Source organism: Periplaneta americana, chromosome 13 (genome assembly GCF_040183065.1).
Source record: "Periplaneta americana isolate PAMFEO1 chromosome 13, P.americana_PAMFEO1_priV1, whole genome shotgun sequence".
Lineage (NCBI taxonomy): Eukaryota > Metazoa > Arthropoda > Insecta > Blattodea > Blattidae > Periplaneta > Periplaneta americana.
In genome coordinates, this window is record NC_091129.1 from 44,088,846 (window position 1) to 44,111,785 (window position 22,940).

Below are 22,940 nucleotides of genomic sequence, written 5' to 3' on the forward strand. Positions count from 1 at the left end.
AAACAAACAGAAAAATGCTACGTATTAAAGCTCCGATTGTAGGCCTAACATAATCATTACTGTTCTATACTAGGTAAAATACTATAACGATAAAGAAACTCAATTTTGTTAAAATAACATGAAGAGCAAAGTATTACAACTACAAGGAAAAGTCTATAAGCATGCGCATGTGATTCAATTTTTTTAATTGTTTATTTAACACATTGTGCCAACTACTATTTTATTTAGCGTTCATGGTATTGATGATAGCCAGATGATATTTGGAGAGATGAAACTGAGGATTCGCCATAGATTACCTGACATTCGCCTATGTTTGGGAAACACTTAAAAAAATCCTAACCTGCTAATCATCTCAAACGGGAATCGAACCCGCGCCAGAGAGCAAAACTGGAACAGCAGGTAAGCGTCCTAGACGACTAAACTGCTACAGTGGGTACGTGATTAAAACAAAGTTTGTATGTTTCTATAGAAGTATATATTTTTATTTCGTAACAAATATAATTACATTAATACACCCTATTCAACATCTACTTGGAGGATTTAGAGAGGAATTGTTTTCCGAACATGGGGGGAGTGATAGTAGGAGGAATAACAATAGAGTGCATAAGATTTGCTGATGATATGGCGTTGTTAGCAGAAGAGCAGATGATACTAAGGGATATGCTATTGGAACTAAATGACAGCTGTGAGCAGTATGGAATGAAAATTAATGCCGACAAGACGAAGACCATGGTCATAGGAAGAAAAGTAAAGAAGGTAAACTTGCGAATTCTAAATGAGGCAGTAGAGCAAGTGAACAGCTTCAAATACTTGGGGTGTACTATAAGCAGTAACATGAGTTGCTGCCAAGAAGTTAAAAGGAGAATAACAATTGCAAAGGAAGCTTTTAATAGAAATATATTCTTCTGCAGCAAGAACTAAGGAAGAGACTAGTGAAGTGCTTTGTGTGGAGTGCAGCATTTTATGGGGCAGAAACATGGACATTACGACGAAGTGAAGAGAAGCGACTAGAAGCATTTGAAATGTGTATAATGAGAAGGATGGAGTGTGTGAAATGGACAGACAGAATTAGTAATGTGTTGGAAAGAAAGAATGATGCTGAAACTGATCAGAAAAAAGAAAAAGGTTTGGCTGGGTCACTGGGTGAGAAGAAACTGCCTTCTGAAGGACGCACTGGAGGAGAGGTGAACGGGAGAAGAGTTCGGGGCAGAAGAAGGTATCAGATGATAGACGACATTAAGATATATGGATCTTAAGAGCAGACAAAGAGGAGGGCAGAAAATAGGAAAGGCTGGAGAAAGACCTGTTCTTGGGCAGAACACTATGAATGAATAAATTAATTTTATTTGGATACTTTCATAATTATGTCACTATTGAGAATTTCACCAATGCTCTAATAGGTGTTTCACTTAGAGTTACCCAAAAGTAAGTTTCGGAGGACCTACCTGTGTGTTATAAACTGTGGCCTTTCCAATTCAAATATCCATTGTTCACTCATTACACTTATCTTAATAATTGCCAGTCCATGTACGCAATCGTAAAGCCATTAGACAGCACTGATAACAATAGGCGTCGAAGGTCAGGGAAGAAGTCAATAAACATGATTTTTTTTATGTTCTAGTTCCTTGAAATAAGTTATAAATATTCAGTTGTACGTACTACTATATCAAAAAGTATTAGTGATAACACAAAAGAAGAAACTTGCCTATTATTCATTGTAGTGAAATTCGTTCACAGATGTTAGAATTTCCTTTCGTCACGCTCAATTTAGAGACATGGAAGAATATATAATAGGATGCGAAACTTATTGAGTTTCCCGTTACACATACTAGAGGTGCTGTTGTAGAAATTGATCTTGCTGCCACCTGTTGGGAGGAGGGGCGTTATTACATCTAGCAGCGCACAAAGTAGCGAAAAGACTAACTAATTACTCCATGCATTTAGCAGCGCATCTGGTGACGAAAATGTTAAACTGTGCAGAAAGTATTCCCACCCACCCTCATCGATATTCAAAACTAACCCAATTTAAAATAAAACATTTACATTTTTATTCATTACAGCATCTTTTACTGAAAATTCTTACCGGAGCCAACAGGAAGATAAAAGATACGATCTATTTTACACTACCCAATTAAAATATAACCAGACAGAGACAAAAAAAATAAAGCAAAAGGTTAGATAATTGGGATAGTATTCTTTGGGTACTTATTGTACAGCGCAAGGGAAAAGTCTGCAAGAACAACTTAGATAGTTCAATTTATTATATTACCATTACTTTACAATACATTCAACAACACTATTTTTACAACGTCCATAAACATCACTGTTTAACATACACTGCTTATAGACACGTAGTATCACTTTGTGTCCACTTATTAGCAAGTTTCTGTCTGCCATTTTGTCTCTTCGATTCGAGCAATATCTCGAACGGAGAAATAGAGAACTCTGGGTAATGTACCCAACACGTAGTTCTAATTTTCACCACCTACGACGTTGGGTGCTGATCATATTATTTCAGCCCCGCGCCGCCAGATGGTGCTGACCGCAGTTTCGCATCCTATTACATATTTATCCATGTTAGAGATATCATAAACGCCACTATACTACCAATAATACTTTTACTGCTACTAATATTGATGCTCCTATTATTACTGCTACGACTATTACCCATACTACCACCATTGGTACTAGTTCTACCACTACTGCTGCTACTACTACAGCCATTGCGGATATTACTACTAATTTTCCTAATGATTTACACCCCATTATGACAAAATCTTGTCCATTCTCTCGCCATTGTAGTTTGTAACAATTTATACTTCAGATATTTTAATTTCTAATATCGTTTGTTAGCGGGCTGCGGATATTTGTGCACTAAAATTTGTAAAAAAGAAATACACTTACGCATTTAAATTTCTTGAACTATGTACTACAATTTAAAAAGAAATATCCAATAAAAATAATATCTAATATGACATAAGTACAAGTTAATTTATATACTGAAAAGTGAGAAAACATTTTCAACATTGCAGGAAATTATTGGGACATTTTTGTACTGACTGACGTTCTATACATTACTGACGATATTACAGTCTCCAATTAAAATGTCCCCAATTTTTTGCAGCTTCTTAAATCCACGGTTATCTTCCAATACCCGATGAAGCAAATGCCTTGCCTTGTTTTCTGAGAAAAATAAAAACTATTCTGATGACGAAAATACTCTTAAATGTGCATGTCAAATGGCCAAATACATGTTTGGAAGATGATAGTGATGATGATGATAATGATGATGATTATGATGATGATGATGATAAGTGGTATATGAAATAAGCCACAATTGATATCCTGGTGTTATTGTGAAAGATATGAGGCTATAAAAACTCACCTTATCCAGGTAAAGTGATTTGTCAGAAAACAGGAAAAACCATTATGGATATGAACAGTTTTGCATTTGACAGTAGTTTTCTGAGCTCTATGGAAGAGGAATTAGACAAGTTTTGCACAGTAAATAGAAACCATCAAGAAGTACAACATCCCATACGTAAATCATTTTTTTATTTTAATTTTGGATAAGGCGAGTTTTGCACTTGATAGGCTCATATATTGAATGACATTTTACTTCGTTTAAGGTATAGAGTATATTTATTTCAGTATTGTAATTCCAGTTCCATGTATTGTGGGTCCTTATCACCACAGCATGGCGCGTCCTCAAGTTGCTGATAGAGGAAATGGCCTCCAGATATGGAGGGTAGCTACGAATATATTGAATAAGCAGTCGTGGACAGCCCAAAAGGGGTGGTCCTCCAGCTTGGGGATTGGGCGAAGGGCTAACAACCCATGACCGTAAGAAACAGCTTGTTACGAATCCATATAATAAGCTAGTCTGCTGTCAAAAAATCTGAAAGTTGGAATTTATAAAACAGTTATATTACCTGTTGTTGTGTATGGTTGTGAAACTTGGACTCTCACTTTGAGAGAGGAACAGAGATTAAGGGTGTTTGAGAATAATGTTCTTATGAAAATATTTGGGGCTAAGAGGGATGAAGTTATAGGAGAATGGAGAAGGTTACACAACGCAGAACTTCACGCATTGTATTCTTCACCTGACATAATTAGGAACATTACATCAAGGCGTTTGAGATGGGTAGGGCATGTAGCACGTATGGGCGACTCCAGAGATGCATATAGAGTGTTAGTTGGGATACCGGAGTGAAAAAGACCTTTGGGGAGATCGAGACGTAGATGGGAGAATAATATTAATATGGATTTGAGGGAGGTGGGATATGATGATAGAGAGTGGATTAATCTTACACAGGATAGGGACCGATGGCGGGCTTATGTGATGGCGGCAATAAATCTGCGGGTTCCTTAAAAGCCATTTTATAAGTAAGTATTAAGTTTTGTAATTCCAGTTAAAATATAGAAGAATTGTAAGAATATATTTACACCTAGGCTCTCTCTAGACAGCCTTCGTTCTACTCAATTATTATGAAAATAAAAGAGGCAAAATGATGGATTTACAAAACGAAAATTTACCTTGATGTTCTTTCCTGGCTAGTCATATTCAGTTATGCATCACGAGTATTTCCTCTTGGGTATCAGCAGGTCATGCGAGACTTATAGTAAAAATAACTGTTTAGAAATAGTTACCTCTTATACCTGAAACGTTCTAGCAATAATTATTTACTGTACAATATTTTGTATATTTCGAGCTTATTATTTATCCCTGTGTGCCCTGCATAATTTTTTCTTTCCTTTCTGAAACATGAATGCAATTTTGGACACGGTGAACACAAAGATACTTTGCTGTTTCAAATGAGTTCTAATGTGTAAATGTATAATAATATACTATGCAATGAGCCTACAATGGTAGTAATTAAAACGCTAGCATCATAATTATCATACAATCGTTTTAATAATTATCATTATAGGCAAGATGCATACGACTGTTTTTGTTCGATCATAATTAAATGTCTAAGTTTTAAGTTTTTACAAATATGCTATCTTTCCTTGTTACTTTACTAATAACGAAATGGAAACCATGAGTGTCTTTCCACCGTATTCCCGACTAGAGCAACAGATGGCAGACACGGAGCACTTTTGCTTCTACGCAGTATTATTCCTTTATGTTTTGCAGGGCTTTGGTTTCGAGATTTTAACCTCAGACCAACGCACATTAAAGCACAGGAAATGAACTCAATTTACTAGGCTATTAAAATTAACATGAACAGAATTTATTTTATTTTAAATATAGATTGTTAATTGTGCATTTTGTGAAATTTATCTGGGGAATAGCTACTAGTGGAATGTTTGAAGTTGGGCTAATATTTATTTGAATGTTCTGTTTATCAATTGAGTAAAACTCGAGCCTGCAATTTTGGATTGCTGCTTTCAAAGCTTGAGAGTTGTTGAGTGTACGATATGAATCAATATCAGATATGAACTATTTCAAGGGAAAAATTCTTCCGGGGCCGAGTGTTGAACCCGGGACCTTTGGCTAAATGCACTAAGGCTCTACCAACTGGGTTACCCTGGAACTCTACCAGAACCTAACTCAATTTCTCCCTTTATATCCACAGACCTCAAAGTGGGCTGACAACCGTCAAGCAACCAACATTGAGTGCACACAAACTCTCAGTTGGTAGAGTCTTGATACGTTTAGCCAAAGATCCCGGGTTCGATACCCGGCCCCGGAGCAAATTTCCCTTGAAATTAGTCAAATCAGCTTCACAGGTAGTTGTAACTATACCTGACAGCTATAGTAGCATAATACACGTCACTGTTCGTTAAAAGAAAACCACAATTCAAGCCACACAGGGTTTATGTGCACTCAATGTTGGTTGCTTGACGGTTGTCAGCCCACTTTGAGGTCTGTGGATATAAAGGGAAAAACTGAGTTGGGGTCTGGTAGAGTTCCTGTGTAGCTGAGTTTGTAGAGTCTTGGTGCGTTTAACCAAAGGTCCCGGATTCGACACCCAGCCCAAGATCAATTTTTCCCTTGAAATTATTTAAATCAGCTTTACAACGAGCTATAGCTGAAAGCTAGCTTTATTGAATGTCGCATATGCTTAGTTGGAAATCGATAGTTACAAAAACGTAATGAAAAGCAGTAATTTGATGTACGTCATTAGGATACAGTTACGTCACACGTAATTAGAGTATTTTAGAGTGGCTAAATAAAAAACATAGTAAGACAATTGAAATGTTCCCTAGCACGGCAGAACAATTTAACTTTGTAATTTTTCTTAGAATACAAAATATTAAATTATTGTTGTGGTGTTTCCTTTACAACTGATATCATTCAGTGGTCTCGGCACAAATTTGCACATGAAAGGTGAAATATAAAAATGTATAATTAGCGTTGTATATTATATAACACGAAGTTAATAATATGTGATAAGTATCACGAAATGAAGATAACTCGAAGCGACCCTTACTAATGACAATGAGTTTGTTTTGTGTTGGGACTTATTTCACGCATGGTTCTCGGCAAGCACTCTTGAAACACGTAACAAAAATTTACTCTTGTAATAATGTTTCATAAGATGTCGCATTTCTTCATATTTCTTGGATTCATTACTATTTCAAGTAAGTTAATAACAAATAACACTATATACTATGTAGTTAACTTTAATTTATTTGTTCAGGAAAATTCTATATTTCCTCCTCTTTTTGTGTCCAATATAAATGTCGGTTACTAAATTCTTTTCTAGCTTACAGAAACTTCTGCTTATTTCTCCTTCACTCTTTTACTTCTCTTTTCATTTATTTCTGATTTTGCTTCTTTTCTTCTTCTCTCATTTCTCCATTTCCTTTTGTCTTTCTCTCTGTCTGCAACTGTCTTTATATTTTCTTTTCTTATTTCCACTTTATCCATTTATAAACATTTAAAGTAACAAATTATTTAAATCAAAATTCCGTATGAACTAAATTTTAACAGTGAAAAATTATGTATATTCAGTTTAACTAAATTGTATTTATTTCGCATACAAGATTTTCTTTCCATTATTTTTTCAAACACAAGATTATATCTCAAGGACACATTTCCAAGAGACTAGGATTGTTTATATTTTCATTTTATGTAAGTGATTTCTTTGTTTCTCTCAGTTGTTTCTTTCTTCCCTCTGTTCTTCCCTCTTCACTCTTTATTTACCTTCATTTTTTCCTCATTCCTAACATTATTCTTAAATTCTGTTAATATACAACACTGTATTTACCTATATAACATAATTTATTTTTAAAAAGTGATTCCATCATCAGTGCAAATTGTACTTAATTTTAACTTTCAGATTTTTCTTTTACTGACGTCCAATTTAAAGTTATTATCCCAAAATCTTTCCTATGTTGCACAAGACTTTGTGCATTATTTCCATTTTTATTTAGTTCTTTCCTTCCTATATATGTTCTATATTTGAAATATTGCAAAAAAAATATATTTAAATTGTGTTTCTATTAAATTTGCTACTGATATAGCACTAGAATACATTATAATAAGGTATTTTGCATAAGTAAATTGAAGTGAAGTCAGATGTATAAAATTTAATCCGTATTTTAAATATTTTGTTCCATATATGAGCTTCTTCCTCATTCTGTGCAATGGTTACAATTCCTCAATGTGCGGTTTATGGTTGTTCCAAAATTCAAGACTCTACCAACTGAGAGTTTGTGTGCACTCAATGTTGGTTGCTTGACGGTTGTCAGCCCACTTTGAGGTCTGTGGATATAAAGGGAGAAATTGAGTTAGGTTCTGGTAGAGTTCCAGGGTAACCCAGTTGGTAGAGCCTTAGTGCATTTAGCCAAAGGTCCCGGGTTCAACACTCGGCCCCGGAAGAATTTTTCCCTTGAAATACATATATTACTTCTATATTTTCACCTCCATTTATTTATTTACATTTAAATCGTTTATTTATCCATTATTTTAAGTTATATAAATAAATGCAACGAGGATTTTCCGGGTTGTAAACAAATAAACCAATATTAATTATATTAAATTTAAAAAAGGAGAAAGAAAACTACTCTTAAAAGGGGAACACAGCACAAAAAAAATAAATGAATGTATTCGTCCTTCAAAGCAACAATGTAATAGTTTTTACTTCCACTTCGTCACCGTTTTCACAGCAGAGCCTTTCTTAGAAATAATATGACGTCACTTTGGCAAGCTGTCGCGTAGCTGTAGTAGTAAGGCACGTGTCAAGTGAGCTTCTTCCTCATTCTGTGCAATGGTTACAATTCCTCAATGTGCGGTTTATGGTTGTTCCAAAATTTCTGGATATAAAAGCAAGGACAGAAAGAGAGAAAATTCTTCTACCCATTTTCTAAACGAGATTGCTCTCCAAAGAGGCACTCGGCCTGCGTGCAGTTTTGCAAGAGAAAACATTTCATCTCAATATCTAATAGAGTTATTTGCTCTGACCATTTTTTACTGTGTGATTACGATGAAACTGAGGTTATGAAGTTAAAATTAATGCCAGATAAAAGAAAAGGACCTACCCTTAAATCCGGAGTAACTGTATTCAAATTTGAAGAAAAGAAACCGCGAAATTTAAGATATGAGACGAAAGAGTGGAAGAAGATTTTATCCACACTTTTTCAAACACATTACACATCTACTTGTGACGTGATAGTTAATGAGGAAATTTCATCCCAAAATCCAGAAGAAACATTTAATGTGGATAAAGAAGTTCAGTGCGAATTGGGAACTGAAATATTAAGAAAGTAATGTATCGACAAAACTTTTGACAATTATAACACTACCCAAAACACATTTTGGTACCTCCAATGTTAGACCTGTTCTTAGATATTTTGGACTCGCTGATTCCAAAAATGGTACCAGTTTTTTCCGATCAGCTCTAGTTCTTGAGATACAGCATAAATGCCATAGACCTCTATTCACTCTGGTAGGTCATCAAAATTCAAGATAGTTTATTGTACTGTTTTAATTAATCTCTTTGTAGCATAAAAGAAACACAATAAAATTATAATAAACATGAAATATACTAAATCTACTTATCTGAAACGAAAAACACGAGTTTATGATACACATATTCCAGTCATTCAAAACAGAAGAGGCTCCTTTTGTAGTAAGACTTCCGAGTGTTGGATCTGCCAGGACAAAAACGCATAATGTTTCAACAGTAATCTGCCATCATGGTGCATCCCATCTAGTATCTGCCTTCTATTATTTTCATATTTGTACTGGAGAATTCTTTCATCTTGTTCTTCGCTTAAGTCAGCAAGATTCTCCTCAAACGATCTAAGTAAAAGTGCAGAAAATTAACTTTAATGCTCATTTTACATCCAAGCCTGTTGAAATGAGAGAGCATATCCTCTACTAATGCATAGTTTCCTGCCTTCTTGTTGTCAAGGAAGTTTTCACAAGCAGAAGAAACGAAGGTCAGGCACAAGATTAAATTTTATCAATTGATTCTATGAAATGTGGATCATTTATGAGTTGCCTCATCTTGGACCATCGAAAATTTCCGCTTCACTTTTTTTCCTGATAAGTCCAGACAATTTATGCGCTATGTATTCAAAACACAAACCATTTTTAATACAGCCTTTAATTTGTATTTTATGTGTAATGGTGACAACGATTCTGTCTCGCGCTATCAAAGGTGCATTTATTACAATGTGTTCTTCAACCACAATATCTTCTCTTGAAGGCCAATTCTTTCTTATCCAATGCACGTGTTTGGTCAAAGGCATAGAAAGTAGGAATATTCTTTCTAGCCACTGTGTTGACTAAAAAGAAAATGAACCATCTTCAAGTCTGCACAAATGCTCGTAGTAATTATCTTTTACAACACTAAAGAGAAGACGTTGTTCTCTTCTGTCATCGTGATGGAGTGACCAATTGGAATGGAGGCTTATTTGTTGTCATTGTTCCTAGAAACATTTCAAACTCCGTTTTGAACTGTCGATTAAAAGGAACCATTCACTTGGGGTATTTTATGATACACCCATGTTCTTCAGAAGGCTTCCGAAGTCGCTGTCGAATACTATGTTTTTGTCTTCAGTAAAAAAGGCAGAAAATCTCTTTCTCTCTTTCAATAAAATATAAATTTTTATTCCAGGCTGAAGTATATTCTTTTCCTTTAGTCTGGAGGCGAGCATTTCAGAAGACTCCTTAGAAAGATTTAGTCTCTAATCACGTCACTCAACTCGTTCTGGTCAAAGCGTTCATATGTGAAGCTGTTTGAAAATCACTGTCGCCACTTTCTTTACCTTGTGTTATATCAGACATATAAGATCCATCCTTTGAGAGCTGTGCTAACTCATGGAAGGACGGAATAGTAAAAGATGCGAGTACGGCAGATATCTCATAGCTAAAGGTAGATCAGGATAAGATTATTTTAATTGATTTCTGTGATATTAGCAAATAAAAAAATACGCCATCAAAATGATTTTTTGGTTCCATGAAATCCATCTAGATGTTATTACAAATAATTTGTAAAATAGAATAATAATATATATTATATAATTAGTACATTAATTCAACAATATCTAAGAAACTAGAGATGATACGGCCTATCCAATTTAATTTTCTGAACCAACGCATCAAATAACTCTAAGAACAGGTCTAAAAATCAAGGCACCAAGAAAAAAAATTTTTTTTTTTTTTGTTGGTCTGTAGTGATTAGAGCAACTCACATTATGCTTTATTTCAAATTTGTTTTAATATAAATAATACGTAATAATGTCTTTTATACCAATAAACGTAAGTCAAATATTGTTCATGCGCAAAAGAATACACTGTAAACAATCTAGTCACGAAATGAACGAAATTCTAATCATCCTTGTCACTGTCACTCACACTCTCCAGATGAACAACACCCCCTTGAAGTTCATTTTGATTAATTGCAAGTTGTAAGTGAGGCTGTAGATTTTCTTCTTTCAGACATGACCGTTTAGAGTTCAAAATCCAATTGAGAGTAGAAAAGCTTCTCTCAACTGAAGCAGATGATGGAGGAACCGTAATTGCCTTCATTGCCAGCTTACTTAGGATAGGCATCTTGGTGAAATTTTTCTGCCAGAAGAATAAGACAGAAGTTGAAGGCAAATTCTCTCCATGTACCATTGCTGCATATGTTGATACTTCTTCCACTGGAACATCAATGGCAGAGAAACATTTCAGTTCACCTGAAGTAAAAACCGAAGAAATGTTCCCAGGAACAGCTAATGTTGGATCTAAATTCTGATCTTCCTTCCAGAAATTTAGAACAGGATGACGCTCATTCATACTACATATCCTGCCATTTTTTGCACGTTGCACCTGAACTTAGAACCACCTGAAGAATTGATGACAAAAGAAGCTAGACCTTTGTTGTATTTGATTATCTGATTCCAAAACCTGATTTGATTGCAGAGTCCATCAGAAATTGTAGGTGTAGAGTTGAAGTACAAGTTCTCTATTTTCAAGGAGTCGCCTTAAATTTGTTACAGGAGCACTGTCTTCACCATCTTTCAAATAAATTCAATGTTTGACTGCATTGAAATTTATGCAATGATATTTTCGTGCCTTCAGCCATGTCCTCCAGCGAGTTATTACAGGAACTGGAGGTAGAACAAATATTTTAGGCAGTCCAGCAATCTCTCACTTCTGGCTGGAGTTTTCGCTAAAGCAGCCTTAATAGCTGCAATGAATTCATCAGAAATTTTTAGTGAAAATCTAATCTCTTCAGCACAAAGAGCCCAACGTAAGTCTAACATGTAGAATGTAAAAAGCTGAGGTGCAATTCCAGCCAGTCACTTGCCAGCAAAAAGCATAGCCTATATGGTGCACTGTCTGATATTAAAAAAAAAATAAAAATGCTTCTGTGAACACCAATAAGATCTAGTGTATCAAGTATTAAATTTTATATAACATCGGCATTGCAGTGTTCAACAATTTTGGTTTTCACAAGACGGGATTTTCATTCACAACACCCAGTAGCACAACGAGAACATTCACCACAGTGACGTAGTCAGACTATTTTGGGTGGGCAAGATATGCAGAGTTAGAAAGTACACGACCCATCTCCTGACAATGCCGCTGCCGTCTCGTGAAACTCATTCCCGGAAGTCTTATTTAATTAACATGCAAAATTATGATAAAAATCATGCAAGACAAATCTGTACAAACGCTTCATAAGGTGAACTGGAGTTGTCCAAATTTCCTAGCAACGAATATGTTGATCACTGATGATGGGTCCTTCAACAAATTCCAAGTTTTCTTCCTCTCGATGGATTAAACTGCTAGATTACAGAGCCTTGTGCTTGACATGGTTGTCCTGGTGTAAGTTTTTATTCGTCGTAATACAGAAAAAGTCCTTTCTGCGGATGCAAGTGTGATGGGAGTGATCAGTATAATTTGTAAAACATCGAGTAGTTAGGTCCTGGAATTCCAAACCCATGCTCATGTTCCGTAATTTAGAATACAGGTCACAGACATGTTTTGATTCAATATTCATCGATTTCACTAGGGAACATTGTTTTTCTAGAAGTTCCTTGTTTATGTCTAACACACAATTTGAAGATCCATACAAGTCAGCCAGTTCTCGCAGCATCTTGAAGTTCATGAAATCAGGAGATTTTGGATTGCAAGCTGATACTGCTTAACAGAATTTTCTTCAAACCGTCTTTTCATTTCTGATATTACATTATCAAGTATATTATACAAACTTTCTCTCAGCAAAATCTTATCTTGTTACTCTGAATTGGAACTCTTCAGCGAAGCACCACCATCATCAGTGACGAAATAGTCTGTTACCAGAGACTAAGGTGGCCAATTCCTTTTTTCTTTTTTTTTTTCTTTTTTTTTTGTGCAGAGACACTTATTCCGAAAACGTCTGCCATACAGACAGCACTGGAATAAAATTCTTCGAATTTTTCTTCGTTTCGAAGCTTTGAAAAGCTTTCTATCGTTGCTTAATGAGCGACGAACACTTACTAATATCCATTTTTGGAGACTGAAGTGCGTCCAATAATTAATTTGCAAGAGCAAGAATATCGTTTAAACATACCAAATAAAATAAGGTGTCAAATTTTTCTAGCTGATGTAATAATCCAGTAGCCTCCACACTTCCTTCTGTATATCGCTGCCAGACATTTTTTAGGCCCAACCTAACACAGTTAAATTGGCGCTTGAAGAAATGAACGCATTTTTTACTTCTTATTTTAAGTCTATCGATTGTAACTATTGCTCTGGATCCATGGTTAATTTTCATGTTGAGTGTTTCCCTTAAAAAACGCAAAAATTCGCAAATTTTTGTGTGGGCCTGGGCCCACCTGGCCCACCCGCTGCCTACGCCACTGATTCACAATCTTACGATTCTTTATATCGGGTATTTCACCAATCATTAGATAGACAGAATTTCCCTCACATGTTGACTTAGTTTTCTGAAAGTCGTCTGTAGCACACTTTGCAAGATACTTTCTTGGCGTGGTTTCACTGGGAGCCGGCTGCATATATGTGGCTGTTGCTATCCACTAACGAAATTGTTGGTTACGAAAGACATTCAATCAAATTCCAGCAGAAGTGAATGCTTCAACAAGATCTTATATATTATCCTTGGATTTTTACAAACGCTGCCACACTTGAAATGTCGTACTGGCACGTACGCTGCTAGGACCACCTGAAGTTGAACCCTGTCCATCACTCTGTTTCCGAGATCTATGCTTAAAAGTTTCCACATGAAGAGTTCGCGGGAAAAACGATAAATGTCACAGTTTTCTTAAGGTTGATGTCATTATCTAATTCAATGGATCACTGCGAAATTTAATGTTGTTCTTATGAAAAATGGTAAAAAGGAGAATTATCACCACGAATACAGTAATTCTTTCCTTTATTTTCTATAGAAACTGCACTACTTCTTGCAGTTATAGACTCAATTAGATCATTATCTAATCCTTAACAGAAATGGGACATTCATCGTTTTTCCGGCGAACTCTTTAATGTTTCTACACAATAGGATTTTTCGAAATTAATACACTCTAAACAAGTGTCTGTAGGAAAGTCGCGAACCATTTGTGTCGCAGTTACAGATGGGTCATTCTCTGCATAAGGTACAAAATTGAAGAACAAAATTAGATTTATGATAAATGTACTAAAATGTTAAGTTGACTGGTCAGACGTCTTTATTAATATAACTTAACACCTCTAGATAACTGACCAAGGTTTTTTTAAATGTTGTTACTTAAATATTAGGAATTATGTTTTCAGTTGTCCACGGAGTGGACGTGTATGTCAACGAAGGCTATCTGTCTTCACTGCTGTTGCAGTTATGCAGTCATGGCAATCTGTTTAATATTGTTAAGGGAAAATGTTTCTGTGACATGGAGGAAGAAACAAAGAAATTGTTAAATAATAGTAAATTCGACAAAATTACTGGCATAACATTAATTATGAAAAGTGAAAAGGTAACCAATAGTACATAAAGCAAAGTATAATTATTGCAATAAGAAGTTCTGAAGAATATTGCATTAAACTATTTCCTAAAGTTTATGTGTAATCTATTGTATATAACATATCTAAAATAGGTATTGTGAAATTTTATTATACTTGGAAGTCAATACTCAAGTTTCAGATGGCTATTTTAACAATACGAGGCAATACTGCACAGCACGCTTCCCACAGCAACCATTACGATACTCTCACTTTATACTAACCGTTATTAGCGAAGAAACATAATTCGTTGCAAAAGTTTAGACATGAAAACTTAATATTACCCATATTGCCTACGTACCCATAATCCCCCGAATTCCCCTAATTCATTTTAAAAATAAATCCTAGTAACGTAGTTCAGAAAAACATCCCAAAAACCTCTCTAATATTTATGTTTCCTCTGAAAATCGCCCTAACATTTTTATCCCCCGAAACTTCCCCCTGCACAAGTGTTTTCCCGACGTTTGGAGGGAAAACTCACAAGTTGGCAACACTGGACTGAACTGGCCATAAAACCGTTAAACTTGTACTCTGTAATTAAGGATGGGAGGTTCTTGGAAAATAACCGTTTATCAGTTAACCCGTTACTTTAAAAATAACTTAACCTGAAGGAGGTTAACCGATCAAAAATAACCGGTTAACCGTTTTTTTAACTTTGAAATTCGTGAAATTAATCAGGAAAACAAAATGAGAGGGTATTGCCAATACACATCAAATAAAAATGTACAATTAACTGTAAAACCAAACGATAGTTAAAATGATTTCATCAGATGTTCAAGAACATCAACGACGTATCTGAATAAAATGCAACAAATAATAGGTTTATGAAATTTCAAGACTTCACTCACATTAGGGTAATAATGATGGGTGGAACTGTACCTTAACATTAAAAATAAATAAATTACACTTAATTTGCTGTATTTCTCTATAATATCGTAAATGTATATATTAATAAGTTTAAAATATAAATATCTTATTGACAATAATCATAATTATTACCTTACCTGAATTTCAACACATCTGCTTCATCAGAACTATATGAAATTATTTTAGATGTCTTAGTTTGTGCATTTTCCTTTAACTTTAAGCACGATGGATGTTTACGAAGATGATGATTTTTTAAGTTAGTTGTTCCACCACCTGTTTGGTAATTTTTTCCACATAAATTATAAACACACACGCATTATTTGGTTCCCTCGTAAAAAAAATCCCATACAACACTTTTCGTACAGGACATTTTCACAGTGGAACATATACTTATGTATAATACAATAATTTAATAAGTAGTTGCACCTATCACACTTGACGGTTAGAAAGCCACGTACCCTTCTATCTTAAATAGCAGAAAAGTTATTTTTTAAAAACAGGAGATACGACATCATTTGAAATCATGGATCATTTGAAATGTGCCAGTAACCCGCGCATTCATATCAGCCAATCAGACAAGTGGAAATTGTCCGCCATATGAAATGCTCCAATACCAGCACATTTATATTTTAGCCAATCAGAGAAAGTCAGCGATTACGATAGGCAAAGATTGACAGTTGAATTGGAGTCGAAATTATTTTGACATCTATGAACATATTAAATAACTAAAGCAACATCCCATGCTCTATGTAAGAACGACAGAAGAGTACAATTATTTGTTGACGAGGATTACTGTATTTTAAAAAATAACCGGTAGTTCAGTTATTGATGAAAATAACCGGTTATCAGTTTAAACCGGCAAGCAAAAATAACCGGTAATTACCCGGTTAACCTAAAGAAAATAACCGGTTTTCAAAATAACCGGTTATTTTTGCCCATCCCTACTGTAATATTATTATAATTGTTGTCCTATTCCTCACAGAACTACAAAATATTACAGTAGATAAGAATTTAAAATGTAACCTAAATTTTTAAGTTTCAAATTTCCATTGTTGAAATACTAGCTTCTCATTGTTAATGTGAATATTTTTAATACTAATTTTTTGTCACAATTATTATAAATAGTGCATTGAAGCAGGCAGTTCATTTTCCAAGAATTATGCTCTGTTTTAAATTTTAATCTTTCAAACTTTATTTTTAAAAATTGTTCTTTATTGTGCTTTTAACATTTGTTTCATCGAGACAGCTTGATAACCAAAATCATGTTTGAGGTAGCAACCATATGTCTAAAGTGCTGTTATACTTTTATGTTTTTTATGCTTTTGGGTTACACTAGTAATGATGGATGTTATGAACCGAGTGAAAATCCCGATAGTGACAGTGCCTTTGAAGACAATGATAGCGAAGACATAAACAACGAAACTTGTACTGAAGTGACGTGGTTTATAATTTTATGGATTTATTAGATAAACTATTTACATTTTGTGAGTCGTTATACTAAAGGAGCAATGTTGTGTGTTACGACTATTTGTGAAGAGGGTCACAATGTACAGTGGTATTCACAGAAAATGCAATAACGTCCAAGAGGCAATGTGTTAATTGCATCGGCATTAATGTTATCTGGAATGCAATTTAGTATATTTCGCGTGCCACCTGCAGGGAAAATGATTCGCAGAATGTTCACCCAATTTCCAAAACAACACTGATAACAGGTAGGCTTGGTTATACATTTTATAATAACTTAATATCAGACGCAGATCCACTAGTTCTTGAGAGAATTTTATTATTATTGGTTTAGCTTAGAGAAAAATAAATTAGCCGTCATTACAAAAGTACACTTCATATTACTGTATTACAACATAATATTTTATTTTTTTACTTACTTATTTATTTATTTATTTATATATATATTTATTTATTTACTTATTTATTTATTTATTTATTTATTTATTTATTTAATACTTTACACTTGATCTACATTAGGCATTGCAACCCGAAAGAGCAGAAGCTCGTGCTCGGGCGCAGTTCAGATCAGTTATACAGAATATATCACAAAATTATGAGAGTTCATTGAGCACAATAACATTAATAAATGGTAAAATTATATAGCATGTAATAATAGAGTCTATATACAAATAGAAAATAAAAAAGTACATAAATATTAGAGTATCAATTTTTAACTAAATTAGCTTAAACAATTAAATAATTAATCTGATTTGTTTCTTAAATCTATGTGTGTTAAGTGTACTTAGCTCAGGGTACGCTCTAATTAATTCATTATATATTTTGGGTCCAAAATTTCTGCTGTGTTTTAATCCAGCAGTTGTGTGACATTTCGGAGTGTTTAGAAAGAAACTGTAATTTTGTCTCGTATGGTATTCGTGAGGATCAAATAAGAGCGTAGAATGGAAAATTTGTGGATTGTTTTACGCAAACTGTTACACAGGAAGGAGATATGCTTGTGCCATTTTAAAGTATCGTTTCAAAACGTATTATGTGCAACTTACAATTTTTTTTACACGAACGACGAAAAACTGGATTACTCGTTAACCAGAGAAGTTTTCAAAACACTACACAAAATCATTTTTAAGTACTGGTTTCACAGTTTACAAATATGACGACTTGGAACCATCAGACTTCACAGCATGAAAGATAAATACCTAAATAGAAAGTAACAAATTTAATTTCGCCCACTGGGGGACTTAATACGTTTCGAAACGATGCTCCTTTAATGTTGGTCAATAATAACGTCTAAATATTTAACTTGTGAGGATATACTCAAAGCGTTACATGAGCAAGTAGGTAGGTTACAATCATGTATTGTTATACTTCTGTTATTATTCATTTTTAGTTGCTCAAGGCTATGTGATGTTAATGAAAATGGCATTAATTTTGTTTTAGAAACTTTCAAAGAAAATAAGTGAGCATCCAGCCATTCTTTAATAATGTTAATACCACTGTTAGAATTTTGATAAGTTTCATTCCAACTCGAACCGCTAAATATAACCACAGTATCATCAGCATAAGAATACAGAGTACCAGAATATTTTTCAATGTCAATTTTAAGTAAATCGTTGATATATATTAAAAACAAAACAGGACCTAAAATCGTCCCCTGAGGTACACATATATCAATGTTACGTGATTCACTAAGGTGATCATTTATTTTAGTTGCTTGAGTTCTGTTACTTAAGTAAGATATAAATAATTTTAAAACCATTCCATTAATTAGCAATCTAGCCATTTTATTCAAAAGTATACTGTGATTGACTGTATCGAAAGCTTTTTGTAAGTCTAGAAAAATTCCTAGACATTTATTTCCTACATCTAATTGTTTAATTATTTTTGAAGTAACTGCCATAATAGCATCACCAGTGCACAAATTTTTTTTGAAACCAAATTATCATTTAGTATTTTTTTTTCTAAAAATTGTATTAAACGTGTGTTTATACATTTTTCAAATAATTTAGAGAGACCGGGTAATAGTAAAATGGGTCTGTAAATATTAAGATTATTTTTATCGCCAGACTTGTGAATTGGTATCACCACAGCATGTTTTAGGGGTGAGGGAAATACACCTTGAGATATGCACAAATTAAATATAAAGGCAAGTGGTTTAGAAATAGCTTCGATAATAAGTTTCAGGGTAAAATTTGCATGCAAAGTTTACACTACTGATTTTATTAATGAAGTTAATTTAGTGTCATTGTTGTGAACTGTAAGTTGTTAACAATGGTTATAAACAGGGAAACACGTGAAGCCATTTAACTGGCATGTTAAATAACTAACTCAATTAGATTGCAAGTCAGAACCTGGCTTATTGACGTCACGCGGGGGAAATCTTAAATTGCGAATAACTCGACTTCTAATTGTCTAGAGATTAACGTTGCACCATCCGATTTAAAATAATCTAACCTCAGTTATCTAACACTCAATTAACAATCGATATTTATATGTTGTGTCCTGTTTAATGCAATTTAAAATTTATATAAGCCTACTAGTAATTTAATTTGAAGTTAATACCTAATACATATGCCACATGCAGTGCCACACAAAATATTTCACTAGTCTCTACCTTAGTTTTTAATCCAGAGGTCCGCAGAAGATGCTCATTTTTCTATTAAAAGCTTCCTTTGCCATTGCTATTCTCCTTTTGACTTCCTGGCTGCAACTCTTGTTACTGTTCATAGTGCATCCAAAATATTTGAAGCTGTTCACTTGTTCTACTGTCTCGTTTAGAATTCGCAGGTTGACTTTCTTTATTTTTCTTGCGACAACCATGGTCTTCGTCTTGTTTGCATTTATCTTCATCTCATATTGCTCATAGCTGTAATTTAGCTCCAGTAGCATATCCCTTAGTATCGTCTCCACTTCTGCTAACAATGCCATATCATCAGCAAATCTTAATATGCACTTTATTCTTTTTTCCTCCTACGTTTATCCGTCTCATGTTCTGAAAATATTTCTTTACCAGAAGCTCTGAGTAGCAGGCTGTTGGACAGAGTAGATGTAACAATCATGCTTATTATATCTTTAAAAACTTTTAGAGAAGAAGACGGAGGACAATTGAGGGGGTCAGAAGCAAAGTGATACAGGTGACATTTCTAAGAACATGAGTTAAGAGTAGTGTTGTCGAGCGATCAAAATATTTAATCGATTAACTATTTGAATTTAATCGATTAATCGATAGATTAATCGAGCTATGATCAATTTGAAAAAAGTTATAATATACTGTAATACACAATTATTGTTAAATTTAATTTGTGTTTGGCAATAGGCAAAGCATAAGTATAAAATGTTGTATATTTGTTTATAATGTATCATTATATTATAAAACAATACAAAAAAAATATGAAGATTCGCGTAGTTAATACTGTGTCATCCATGTGAGGGTATTCACATGCTCCGAAATAAGTGCCGTTCTACGTTTACTAACAATGTTTCCTCTATCACTTTTCACACAACACAGAAATCTGATTTTTCTTCTTTAGCAAACTAAACACACACGCTTCATTTATGAACTCAGTAAAGAAACTGCAGTCGTCAAAACAGCAGACTGGTCCCTATTGTAATCGGATTACAAAACTTTAGATAGAGAAGAAGGTAGATATTCTCTCATTTGCACACAGTGTAGCCATGGCTGAGGGGAAAAATTCCAGAAAAGTATGCATTTCATATACTAGGAATTCGAACTGACAACCAGGTGGAATTTTTCTTGGAAAATTGTAAAACTTATCAAGGGTTTCGCATTGAAGTGTTTGTGCAAATATTTGTCCTATGCTAGTTACAAAATAACCGTACTATTCTGCTTACAAGTAAGTAATTTCTGAGAGACGAATATTGTCGGAATTTTTAGTCAGAGTTTGCATTAACAAAATATTTAATATCAAGTACAAGCGATTAATTTTAATCGACTCGATTATTCGATTAAATATTTTTGATCGATTAATCTTGCAATAGAAATTGATCAATTAAACGATGAGATTAATAGATTAAATCCAACAACACTAATTAGTTAAGAGTATCCAGGACAAGCAGAATTACTGTGTAACTTTCGGAGTTGGACCTCGGATTCATTTCACTATTATTTACTCATATATCATTATCACCATTACTGTAGCTCCAATTAAGTTTATGAAGCAGCATGCTGTATACGTAGGCCCTATGTACAAGAGCATGACAATCGGCGACAATTAACATTCTCGCAACAAGATGGTAAGCACAAAAAGCCTCAGAATTCGGTGCAAGCCTTCGGACTCCTGCTTAGTAAAAGGGACAGAGATCTTAAGAAGTTACAGCGCGTATATCATTTCAATTCACTTACTCTTTACATTGTATCATGATTATATCTTTCCATTTATTATATTTATATTTGAATCGTGAATTGAAGAAACCCAACAAGTCAAATTTTTTCTTAAATTCAGTTTTTCGTATGGTTGTAATATTTACACATAGGTCTTTCAAGCTGTGCAGAAATCCCATACGTCCAGTACTCAGCGTATTTTTCACAGAGGCGAAAATGTACAGTGAATTTCAGAAAGTAGCAGGAACACCCAGGACATAAAGAAATTTAAGAACTAAAATAAAAATGAGTTTGATTTTCTTTTTTATGATTAACGAAGTTTGAAGTATTAAATGTGCTGTTCACATAATTTTTTAATTTTGTAGGTAGTATAGTATTTTCAAGTTGTTTACAAGATAAAGATAATTGAGGGGGTCAGAATCAAAGGGTATAGGCCTAAGTGCACTTAAGTTATTTTTAAGAAAATGTGGTTGGAAGTACTTAAGCTTTCGTAAATTCCATGACACTTTTTATTTCAATTTTAGTGCGGATAAGCTGAATTGTATGTTGAATGTTCAGTGAGCGTAGGATGTTAACAATATCTTTGAAGGAGTCTGATATTGATTCTGATGATGTTGATGTTGCACTGGGAGAATTAAATGTTAACTGGAAAGCTTTGGTGTTGCCAGGATTTGCAAGTAAAGGAAAGTCACTGTGTTTCCAAGTTGGTTGTGTAGAACGTTCTTCAGAAAGAGTTCTCCTGTTCTTCATCTTCTCTTGAAGTTCCGCTTTCTTCTTCAGTTGAACGGGGCACTGGCTATAGGTGGCAGTATGTGCGCCGTCACAATTTGCACATTTAGGGATATGTATAGGACCTTTCACAGGATAGTCTGCGAATAAGTGATTATTTCCACTTTTAACACATCTACACATTACAACGACGTAAGGTGTGTCCAAAATCCTGACATTTATGGCATTGTGTAATATGTGAACGAGGTTTATATGACTCAATTTTTATGATATGATTGTTAATATCTTGCAATTGGTATATGGTTCGGGAGTGTTCATTATTTGGAAGTGTAATTATCCAGATGGGGATGGGACGTCGTGTCGGTATGCCATCAGTGTCGGAGCAAGTAACAGTAATTTGACGAATATGTTCTATTTGAAAATCTAAGAGTTCAAGTTCTGTTTTGAGAGTAGCAGATTCTACAAAAGCTGGAAGTCCTTTCAGTACTATTTGTAGTAATTTAGTTTCCCGAGGTTCGTGAGAATAAAACTGAAGGTTTTCGGTTTCCAAGATATTATATAATTTGTCATAATCAGCACGACAACTAGTTAAGTATTTCATTCCTTCAGCAGAGTATGTGATTTTCATTGACTGGCTAAGTAGTGACTGTAATTTTTTATTATTTGCAAAGAAATTTCCGGCTGGGATATTCTTCACAATTATTGATGGTATTCGAGCTGATTTGGGTCTAGAAAATTCTGTATTGGTGTTATCTTCTTGATTCCCTAGTTGAGGATTATTTTGGTTTGGTGGTGATATGTCGGTATCCCTTTCATGGACAAGAGGATCAAAAATATTTTGTAGTTTGATATCCGGATGAATTAATGTTTCATGAGATAAAGTTGTTTGTGTATTGGAAACTGTAGAATTTGGTTTGGCTTTGTCCGTATTTAGTTTCTGTTTCTTAATGACATGAACACTTACTTTACTTTTACTTGAAGTTGCGTTTTCAGCGGGATTAATTTGTTTGCTAGTTGAATTGGGTACGCGACTAGGATCACATATATTTATTGCTGGTGTAGGGATAATGGTTGTTACAGATGTTGTAGTTGATATTGTATGTGAAGTCACTATGTTAT

General features: G+C 34.2%; 1 protein-coding gene across 1 annotated transcript in view; it reads left to right on the top strand.

Annotated features, from left to right (window-relative positions):
• Positions 1-6,467: 6,467 nt before the first annotated feature.
• Positions 6,468-22,940, top strand: part of LOC138711560 (uncharacterized) — a 49,366-nt gene continuing 32,893 nt past the window's right edge. Inside the window, exon 1 of the mRNA XM_069842730.1 lies at positions 6,468-6,588. Coding sequence (XP_069698831.1) covers positions 6,534-6,588 — 55 coding nt within the window. The 5' untranslated portion in view covers positions 6,468-6,533. The remainder of the gene's footprint in view (positions 6,589-22,940) is intronic.